The sequence below is a fragment of the Mastomys coucha genome, unplaced genomic scaffold (genome assembly GCF_008632895.1).
Source record: "Mastomys coucha isolate ucsf_1 unplaced genomic scaffold, UCSF_Mcou_1 pScaffold20, whole genome shotgun sequence".
Classification (NCBI taxonomy): domain Eukaryota; kingdom Metazoa; phylum Chordata; class Mammalia; order Rodentia; family Muridae; genus Mastomys; species Mastomys coucha.
Genome location: NW_022196903.1, coordinates 29,341,636 through 29,353,013, shown reverse-complemented (window position 1 = coordinate 29,353,013; position 11,378 = coordinate 29,341,636). Strand labels below are relative to the sequence as shown.

Here is an 11,378-nt window from a genome sequence, read left to right as displayed (position 1 = left end):
TCTGAAAAGAGAGTAAGTAATGTAGGTAGCTGTCTCTGTGGGGAGGTTGTAGGGCAAAAGCCCCTCACCTCAGCTAAGAGAAATGGAGCAAACAGTGGATGATGTCATCCACAAGAACCTGCCACTGTCAGGGTGAGTCTGAGGAAATCCACCTGTTGGTTAGTTCATCCTTTCCTTCTCATGGTCCTCCCCTATCTGTTGGAGGAAACAATACTAACAGTTAACTCGGTGATGTTTGTCGGTTAAACCTGGCCTCACAAACACGAACAAATATTGACACACTGGTGCCAGCACTCTGACAGACCCATTTCCTACATCTCTGAGTCTCATCTCCCTCAAGGGTGGGGCTAAGGCCCTCTGAGCTCCCTGTGACCCGTTTCCTCCTCTCTGGCCATGTCCTGTATCCCTGCACTAAAAAAACAACAACAGGGTTCTCGTGACAAAACTGAGGGATGGGTGAGGAGGGAGGGAGGGAAGGAGGAGGGAGAGGTCGGCAGATAAGGTAAGACAAATCACTGTATTCGTTACTGTCATTGCTGTGAACAGACTACCTGACAGAAACAACGTAGGGGAAGAAAGACTGAATTAGGCTCAAAAGGATTTCAGTCCATCATGTTGGGGAAAGCATGATAAAGTAGCTCAATCCATGGCAGCAGAAGTATGAGGCAGTATTTACCACTGATGGAACGGAAAGCAGCAAGTGTCCTAGTTTGCTGGGATGAATGCAGTGACCAAAATCAACCTGGAGAAGAAAAGGCTTGTATCAGCTTAGAGTCTACAGTTCATCATAAAGGGATACCATGGCAGGAACTCAAGGCACGAACTGAAGCGGCAGCCTTGTAGGAATCCTAACAGTGACTGGTTTCTCACAGCTTGCTCAGTCTGTGTGTGGCGTCCAGGATCACCTTGCGCATGCGTGTGCGTGCGTGCGTGCGTGCGTGCGTGCGTGCGTGCGTGCGTGTGCTTATTCCAGGACCACCTGGCCACAGTGGGTTGGGTCTCTCCACGTCAATTATCAATCAAGAAAATGCCTTCACAAACTTGCCCATAGGCCGTTCTGATGGAGGCATTTTCTCAGTTGAAGTTCCCTCTTCCCAGATGATCCTGGCTTGTGTCAAGTTGACAAACAACCTGCACAAAGAGCAAGTAGGATCCTGGGCAGGAATAATCTCTAAGGGCTCACCCCTGATGTAGTACTTCCATCAGCCGCGCTCCACAGCCTTCAGGTTAGCTCTACAAGCAACGCGCAAGGTATTCAGACCTAAGCCCATGGCGAACATCTCCTATCCTGGAGTCGTCATTGCACTCTTTGTGTGATAGATACTGGTGCATCTTTCCTGACGCACAAGTTAAGACTTCGGGGGAAACTTGAAGAGAAAAAAGGGCAACGATTTTCAAACTGTGGGCAGCAGTTCTTTAGTGGACTATGAAATCTCATGTTCCGATTGAATTTAGCTCTGCACTGAAAGGAAAGGACAGACAGACAGAAGTAAGAAACACTAGAATGTACCACACACGTAAAGAATAGACCATGCAGCCACACAAGTGTCATATACCTCTTAAGGTTTCTTGAGATTTTATTTATTTTATGTGTATTAGTGTTTACCTGAATGTATATGTGTGCACCGTGTGTGTACAGTGCCCACAGAGGCCAGAAGAGGGGATTGAATCCCTGGAACAGAAGAAGCTACAGAACAGAAACATACCATATACATGGTATGAGTCACCAAGTGGGTCCTGGGTACTGAACTCAGGCCCTCTGGAAGATCAATCAGTGTTCATAACCACTAAGCCACAACCCCACCCCTCTTAAGGTGTCTTTATTCACATGTCTATATATCTTGTGTTATGAGATATAATTCTTACTGTGAATTATGCTTTAACAAATTGAAAGTCACTGCTATATTTGAGAGCTAAGTTCTGTGTTGGCTTGCTTTTCTTTGATAAAATACTCTCACAAGAGCAACTTAAGGGAAAAGAGGTTTGTTTCTGCTTGCAACTCAAGATTGTTATAGCCCATCAAGTTAGGGAAGTCAAGGCAGCAGGAACTTGAAGCAAATGGTCACGTGGCACCCACTACCAAAAAGCAGAGGGTACTAGATGCACACTGGTGCTCAGGTTCCTATCTCTATTTTACAGCCAGCATCCCCTGCCTAGGGAATGGGCCTTCCCACAGCTGATGGGCCTTCCCACAACAATTAATATAATCAAAAATAACAACCCTTCCCCACACTGGTATTTTGACGCCCATCTGCTAGGTGAAGCTAGATGCTACCATGTTAAAAATTAATGCTAGTCATCACATTCTATAGTCAACTTCCTTGGGTTCAAATCATGATCATACATTTACTTTGAGCAAGACATTAGCAATTTATTTCACAGTTGATGCCTTAGTTCTGTTACATGTAACATGTATTATAACCAGTGATAATGGAGTTGAATGCGTGTACATAATACTCGGGGAATAAGTAACCACTGTGGCTTTATGATCACTGCAGGTATTAAAATTGGTAACGCCATTTCCTTCAGGTAACATTTGTACAGTGCTAATCCAGTGCTTCAGGTATGCTGAAAGCTCAGTAGTTGTCATTGTGGGAGACTCATGTCCCTTCCCATTTCCCAGGAATCCCTGCTTTCTAATGCAAAATGGTGACACTTTCTCAGACCATCACAGATAGGCAAAGTGTGCAGGTAAGTTTTTGTCGACTTGCCACAAACTAGAGTCAGTTGAGAAGAGAGAATCTCAACTGAGAAAATACCTCCATCAGATTGGCCTGTCTTGGGAGCATTTTCTTGATTGACAGTTGAAGCGAGAGGGCCAAATCCACTAAGGGCGGTGACACTCCCTAGGCAAGTAGGGTTATGTAAGGAAGAAAGCTGAGCAAACCATGGGAAGCAAGCCAATGCCTCTGCTCCTGCCTGATTGAGCTCCTGCTCTGAATTCACTAAATGAAGGGCTCTGATCAGGAGCTATAAGTCAAATAAACTCTTTCCACCTCCAAGTAGTTCTGGTGAGTGTTTATCACAGATCAAGAAAGTAAACTAGAACACAAGGCCTATTGGCTAGGCCTGGCCAATACACGGTAATGGAAGGGATGTATACTGTTTCCAGACCTGAACAAGGCGAGACCCTCCCCTGACTTTGGCTCTCTTGAGACAAACTCTGAGCCTCCCCAACAGCTCACCTCCACCAGTCCAGGTGAGCTGTGCACTGCGTGGCCTTGGCTGTTTTATAGGGCTATAATCTATACACCTTAAAATTCATTTTTTAAAAAAGTATACAATGCAGTGGCTTTTAGTATATTCATAGAGTTGTATCATAATAAATAGTACTGTGAATATAAGAAGCTCAAGCTTTATACTGTGGGCATTTGACAGCTAAAAGGAGGTTGTCCTAAAATAGATATTTAAGATTTATTGTTTACCTCTCTCTCTTTCTCTTTCTCTCTCCCCCCCCTCCTTCCCTCCCCTCCTCTCTTTCTGTGTATATGAACATACACCACATGTGTACAGGTGCCTGCAGAATCCAGAAGAAGGATCAAGATTCTTTGGAGGTGCAGTTACAGGCAATTGTGATCCTCTTGTGGGTTCTGAGAAGAGTAGCCAATGCTCTTAATTGCTGAGTCATCTTTCCAGCCGAGAGCATGTGTGTGTGTCTGTCTGTGTGTGTGTGTGTGTGTGTGTGTGTGTGTGTGCATGTGCATGTTGTTTTATGCATATGTGTGTTTTGCCTACATGTGTGTCTATGCAGCACATGTGTACCTGGTACCTTCAGAGGCTAGGAAGTAGTGTGGAACTGGAGTTACAGACAGTTGTGAGTCTCTGTGTGGGTCCTACAAATTGAACCTGGTTCCTCTGGAGGAACAGGCAGTTCTCTTAACCACAGAGCCATGTTTTCAGCCCTGACAGTTGTCTTTTAATTGCAAAAAGAAATGTCCATACATAGGAAATAGTCTGACCAATGGTCTCCTCTTTTTCTATGCCTTCTTCTTTTCTCAAAAGTAATATGTTTTCTCCTCCTGCTTGTCATTAAACATTTACATTGTATGTAAACTCCTGTTTACACACTTTGTGTCAATTTTTATTTTTACCATCATTTCAAACACACTCTTCTTTGTGTCTATACTGTCTTCATATTTAATGGCCAAACTTTATTTCTTGCTATTGTTGGATGTTTGCAGATTAACCGTATGTGTACTGTGCTGATTTTTGTATGCACACACACACAGAAGTTTGTGCAGTGTTGGCATGAAGTAGGGGCAAGTAACATGTCCTGGGAATAGACTCTTAGGCAGCAGTAGTCTCTCCCCTCCATCCCCCCCTCGTTTGTGTGTATGTGTACGTGCACACATGTTCTCTTAAGCTCTGTCCTCAAAAAGTAATTCCTGTTGTGGGAATTCACTGTCAGAGTATGTTAAACTCCTAGTACAGGAAGGTCTTACAGAAGGTTCACTCCTAGTTCAGGAAGGTCTTACAGAGGGTTCACTCCTAGTTCAGGAAGGTCTTACAGAGGGTTCACTACAGAACTCACAGAGATCCCCCTGCCCCTACCTCTAGAGTACTGTGAATAAAAGTGTGCTCTATCATGCCTATATTCTTATTTATTTAATATTTTTTTATTTTGTTTTTCAAAACAGGGTTTCTCTATTTAATAGCCCTGGCTGTCTTGGCTTCTCTCTCTCTCTCTGTAGACCCACCAGGCTGGCCTCAAACTCACAGACATCTGCCTGCCTCTGTCTCCTGAGTGCTAAGATCAAAAGTGTGTGCTACTACCGCCCAGCTATATTCTTCTTTAAAGAAGGATGTGATACATGCTCAATAAATTTTACAAAGACTATGGAGGCAGCAATAGGAGCTACCAGGAGACTATTGTGACAGTGTCTCAACTTTAGCACCACGATTGCTAGGAGAATTCCACAGGTGTGTCTTTTGTGTCTTTCTACATTTGGATAGCCCAGGCAAAATACTGCGTTTTAGAGGATCTAACATTATATTTAGTTTATTTTGCAGGGACAAAGCTTTTGCTAGGTAGTGCATTTCCCTAGCTGGCCATGACTCTTCTGTTACACCATCTGTCACTAAAGATGGATGCTTTGGTGGTGGTGACGTTGACCTTTTATCTTTTGAGACGGGATCTCATTAAGCAACCAGGTTGACTACATCTCAGTCCTTTCCCCTTCATTTTCTCAATGCCAAGTAAAAAGATGTGAGCTGTCACACAGAGCAAGCACATTGCTTTACAAGACATCAGCTCTTTGTGTTTGGACCCAGGGGTTCAAAAGGCAGAGAAGTCTCTATGCCAAGAGGGATTTCACAGAGGACAAGTAGTGGGCTCCAGGTCACCTGTTGTCTTACACAAACCAAATGCCCAGCATTAGACTCAAATTCAAATTCTATTATTTAGAGGAAAAAGTACACCAGAATTTCCACATGCCAACAGTTGTGGGGTTTTGTTTTGTTAATAATACTCAAGTGGAAAATATCTATTCTTTATAAATTCTCCCTGGGATGGGAGTGGAGGAGTGCCACTTTTTAAGAGGGCACCGACTGGAAAATCACCAGAATGAGAGGTGGGGTTCCTGACTCATTATTCTGCAGAAGCAGTTGACCGTGTTGCGCAATCAGGGGGCGACTGGAGCATGACCCAGCAGAAGGAAAAGTAGACAAAACAGAGCATCACTTGGAGGGGTGTTGGGAGAGTGCCAAAACTGCCGCCATAGTTCTTGAGGCAACTCAGATTATTTTAGGAAAAGTCTTTGTTTTTTCTATCCAATACAACTGATTAATTTATTTCGTGTCCCCTTGGAATCATTGCTGTATGAAAATGGACGTTTCCTACTATGGAATTCAGCCTGTTCACTTTTCTTCCAGAGTTTGGCCAACTTGCTATACTGGAACCTGCCGCTCAACAGTCTTACTTTCCAAAACCATTTATGTGTGATCCAGAGATCAAGCTTATTTAGGGTTTCATAACCTAACGGTTGCTAGATTTTGCATCAAGGCTTGTTGGACCAGACTGAGCCCGTTCAGAGGCCGGTAGTGGTAGAAAGCAACTACAAACGGGTATTTTTTAGTATTCTGCAAAACCGGTTGCAATCACTTTAATAGTGGGAGTGGGGGTGCTTAAATACACCCGAAGCTTAACTTTTAATCTAAGAAAGAAAGAAAAAGTTCTTAAGTGCACCTGATGCCTATCTGCTCCATCAGATTCAAAACAAGATGTGTAAGATTCCAGAAGAGTCTCATTCTGAGATTGGAAAAGACACAAACGTCTTCTTCTGGGCTCTAAAATGAAACCAAAACTTTTTCCCGGTCTCCTTATCTCTAGTCTGCCGGTTATTTTCAGAGCGTTCAGTCTGGCGCTACAATAGCAGGCAAACACTCCGCCACGTGGGGCGCAGGCAGAGCCGCTGGAGCATTCCGTGCCGCTAGGACCTAGGGAAAGAAGCATCCTCGCCGACCCCTTAAGGACCGTGGCAGCGACCAATCAGAAGGCGCCGTCTCTCAGCCGTGCACCAATCGCAGGGGTCCTTTCTGCGGGCCGTTGGGGTTATTTAAAGGTGCGCGCCGGAGCCATCGCTGCACATTTGCTGGTCCGGCTGTGTATCGTGTTGCCGTCATGGCTAGCCATCTGGAACTCAACAACGGCACCAAGATGCCCACCCTGGGCCTGGGCACCTGGAAGGTAGGTGCGCATCTGGGCGCGGCCCGCCACGCGCTGGGTGACCCTGAGCGGCCTCCGCGGAGCGGGACTCGGGTGGCGAGGCCTGTGAGCGCATCGGGCCGCGGCCCTGCGTGTGGGGCTTCTGGCGAGTAGCGCGCGGGTCCGCGTGGGCGTCCCAGGTGGAGACACACCCACGGGGACCCGGGTGAGAGGGACTGAAGCAGAGCCCTAGATTTGTCACCTGGCACCTGTGGCGACCTAGCCTCATGAGTGAATTGACTTCACTTGGCGCAGATGTTGCCCTCTCGGGAATGAGCCACTTGGGCCAATGGGCCTGAGATAATTAATTAGGAGGCTAGAGCTTGTCAGGAACCAGCCTGTTTTTCGGTCCCCTAAATCGCTTGAGTGCAGCTCTTAACGGGTGCGGAACTCCTTGAGAATTAATCTGGCTTCCGCATTGCTGGGTGCCACCCACTGATAAGAGGGCTCCAGGTGGGATAACCCCCCAAACCCCAACACAACACAGTAGGGTTGAGAAGAGGGCCAGATACATCAGGGTGAGATACAAAAAGAAAGAACTGATAATTAAAAACCAAAAATTATAACTGATTTGATTATTTGGCTACTAAGGAACTGGTTTTGGTAGTATTGCTGAAGCAGAAAAACCTAGCTCTTAAGCTACTTGTAGGGTAGTTGTATATTACAGACCACTGCTGTGACCAGGGTCTTTTAGAACCTTGAGTATGGGTGGACCTGGGCAGTAAGCTCTTAGACACAGTAAAGGAAAGAGAAAATCAGGCAGGGTTGAGTTCAAATGATTTGAAACGGGACAGAGTCTGTTTCTACCCAAACTACAGTTAAAACAGGTAATGCATATGGTGAATAAGAAACAGGTCATAGACTTGTCTTTCTCTGAACGTGTTTCCTAGCCAGTAGATGAGCAAGTTCGGCTTTTGTTTCTTTACGGAGGGTCCTTGGTAACTGCAAAGGTGTGATTGAATTACAACCATGATACCAGGTTGAATTTCTGTGTGTTGGAATGATAAGAAAGATGGGTTCTCTGCCATAGCAAACACAGTTACTGGACACAGCACACACAGGCACACGGAACTACAGCAGTTTTGTGATACATGACCCAAAATATGGGTAGGATGCTGATACTCTAATTCTGTCCCATTTCTCCAAAAACTGAGCTCATAACTTTAGACAATCATCTCTCGGGCCAGCATTTTGATATCAGTTCTCAGGTAAATAAGGAGTAAATGTTCATAAGCCAGTGGCTTGAGCACATACAACAGTCCCAGAGAGCTGGGTGTTTGTTTAAAATAACATACATCTGTATGTATAGATCATTCTGGCTTCTTCCCACAGTGCCTGGCTCGTCGAATGGATCCAAAAGTCATGTTGAGTGAGGTTGAGGTGAAGAAAATGTCCGCCTGTGTCTGAGGGCCAGGGGAGGTTGGTGTAGAGAGTATGGAGGGACAGAGTAGCAGTGAGAGACATGAGGACAGTCAAGACTTCCAGATTTCCCGTTTTAAGAAAGAATATCAACTTAATTCTTTCCTTGCATATGTGTGGTGTTCCGTCATAGATGACATGGTATAACATGTCACTGTGGCAGTCACAGAGGGTGTGTGGATGAGGTTTCTTGTTCTCAAGGAACCATGTGTGTGGCTACGTGGTACTCCACAGACCACAGCAAGGCTCTGATAGTCTGTGGGATCCATCCACTCTTCCCTTGAGGGAATTCGTTTCTCCTGGGAGGTGAGGATTTCAGGCCGTCGGGAGGCACTCTTCCTTGCTTGGAGTTTCTTCCTGGCCAGCTTGCCTGCCCTCTGGACCCTAAATACACACCACATGTACGATAAGTATTTTATTAGAATACCGTTTAAGGCAGAGCTAACCTGATACAGGGCAGGCCCTTTTACTGATAGTGTTCTGACCTAGTTGAAAATCTTTGGAAGGACATGGCCATTGTCTCTTACACATGTAGGCTAGGAGGGGAGAGAGGGAGGGAGGGACAGTGTGTTCTCAGATTTTTTTTTCCAGTTAACGCCCTCCATGCCTCGAGACCATGAGTCTTTTGAGGTGGATTTTATTTTATTTTATTTTATTTTATTTTTTTGCCTAATTGTATCCCAATCAGATTTTGATATCTCAGGTAAAAACTACTACTATCTATGTGCAAGTGCCCTGTATCCCTTTCACTGGGTCACATGGCATTCTTAAGCTGTAACAGGTTTTCTTTGTTTGCTTTTCAAGTCCAATCTTTGCTTCTCTAGGATAGTACTTGTCTTTAGAGGAAAACCGCGAGACTCTTCCTGTTGCTTCATGAGTTAAAGCAAGCGTCCACTGATAGTCCTCCATCCTGTGGTCTGGGAGAAGTTGCCATAGTCATTGAAGTCGGGTTTTGGCTTCCTGGTTGCCTGCCAGGGACCAGACTATACTCCTCAAACTTTCCATCTTTAAGATAAAAGATAATCAAATCTTACCTGTACAGGGCCAGTCCTGGATCTCCATCTCTACGGAGTAGAGCTATGTCTTAAAATCAGAACAGCTTTATTGATCAATTACAGTAGAACAAGTTTTACTAGTGTTGCTCTAAACCAGAGTATGGGCTTTCAGTGTTCTAAGACTGGGGGAAGGGTCGTTCTTTTTTTTGTTTTTAAAGATTTATTTATTTATTATATGTAAGTACACTGTAGCTTTTTTTTCAGATACCCCAGAAGAGGGCGTCAGATCCCATTATAGTTGGTTGTGAGCCACCATGTGGTTGCTGGGATTTGAACTCAGGGCCTCTGTAAGAGCAGTCGGTGCTCTTAACCACTGAGCCATCTCTCCAGCCCCGGAAGGGGTCATTCTTGAAGGTTCAGTCTTTATGTCTTGGAATTACTGTTTTAAGTTCTTGAACTGTAAGATGAACTTACACCGTCAAAACAAGTGAGGTTAGTTTTTTTTTTTTTTAATCCAACAATGGAAAGTGCTCTTTGTGGTGACTCTGGGTAGGGCGTGGAAGGTGGCACATTGTGATGGTTCTGTGGGTTTTCTTTCAGACTTGGGGATGTGGCACATTTAAGCCTGCTTACTAAGCTGCCAGGGTTCCGGCCTGTGTGGGAAGGAAGCCCCTGGAAGAGGCGTTCTTTCTCCTGACCTGCATTCCAGCCTTTGTCTGTGTCTTCCCATGAAAACATCACACAGATTTTGGTTTGGTGACAGTTCCGCAACATTGCTTAGTGTAGTTTGTGTTCTAGCTCTGGGGAACAGAAAAACCAGGTTAACCTTAGGCAGAAGGCAAGCAGAGAAGTTGCGGTAGGGGTGGGGGCCCAGTAGCTATAGCCATGACAGCTTCTAGATTTATGATCATGATTCCATCTAGGGTTATAAATTAGGTTACCAGAATTCAGGCATTTGAGACCCCATTCTCTCAAGGAGTTGCAAGCCCTCGTTCTCCCAGGAAGTGACTTGCAGCCGAGGATGATTCCTTGGCAGGTCAGTGCAGGTCCTGCAATGGAGTACCATAGCCTGGCTCCTCCTTATGCATGAGTGACTGTGGCAAATGTTGTGTGGCTTTGCCCAGCCTGGACCTTGTGCCCAGCACTCTATCCAAAGCCAAGTGCTGCCAGGCCCAAAGTAGGCTTAGTACACCGCAACAGAAGGGCCTCTAAGAGAAGAGTCAACGCAACTACCCTGGACCCTGCCATAAATTCATCATGTGCCCTGGGGCAGGAGAACCCCAACTCACCAGGCCCCTCTTGTGTTGTCTTTCTCAGGCAGGGATTTGCTTTTCCCCTCACAGCTAAAATCAGCCATGCCTGTGTCTGGTGGCCCAGAGAGCCCATGCTGGGAGAGCCTATTCCTGCATATGCTAAGCTAGTTCCTTTTACCACAGAAGGAACCTGTGGAGAATCAGCTACCAGTTCACTCTTAGGTCCTACAGGGAAATGAGAAGGAACCTGTGGAGAATCAGCTTCCAGTGCACTCTTAGGTCCTACAGGGAAATGAGAAGTCTAAAGGCCTCGTGGTAAAGGTAACTCAGTCCTAAGAATGGGCACAAAGTCCAGGCTGGGCAAAGCCACTCAACATTTGCCACAGCTACTCATGCATAAGCAAGAACACAACACGATGTGAAGGACCGATGTGAAGGACCGCTGTGGCCCCTCCACCAGGCAGACTCCTCACTGCAGGACACGGAGCAAGCACCACAGGCAACAGGTGCTAGGGATGGGCCTGTTTTGCTGTTTCCTGTTTACCCCCCTGACTTTGGTTAGCAAGGCTCCAGACAAAACATGTTGGCAGCTGCTGGTGACCTTGGGGAGTTTTCATCTGCTTCTGCCCCAGCTCTTCACAGGAATGTGCTGTGTTCATTCAACAGTGCCCAGCGCAGTGTCTTATTTGGCTCACTCCAGTCTTGGCAGGAGCAGCCCAGGGATGGGGAACAGTGCTGTGCTGTGTGGGGACTGGGGAAGCTTGGGGCCATGCAGGCTCTTCCTCTTTCTTAGTGGCCAGGCTTCCCATGTTCCTTATGGAGCTCAGGTGGTGATCTTCCAAGGATCCATCTTCCCTTCCTACCACGGACCGGGGTTTCTTGCGGGGTCCCTTGTTCCGCGGGACGAGGAGTTCTGGCCAGGTGGGCATGGGATTCAGCTTTTGACAGACTACACACGGGTGGTGTAAAATCTGAGTGTATTTCTTTTAAAAATGACATGAGGCTTTT

The 11,378-nt window shown here is 46.0% G+C and overlaps 1 protein-coding gene across 1 annotated transcript in view; it reads left to right on the top strand.

Annotated features, from left to right (window-relative positions):
• Nucleotides 1-6,530: 6,530 nt before the first annotated feature.
• The window catches only part of Akr1b1 (aldo-keto reductase family 1 member B), a 15,135-nt gene continuing 10,287 nt past the window's right edge, over nucleotides 6,531-11,378 (top strand). Inside the window, exon 1 of the mRNA XM_031381457.1 lies at nucleotides 6,531-6,685. Coding sequence (XP_031237317.1) covers nucleotides 6,620-6,685 — 66 coding nt within the window. The 5' untranslated portion in view covers nucleotides 6,531-6,619. The remainder of the gene's footprint in view (nucleotides 6,686-11,378) is intronic.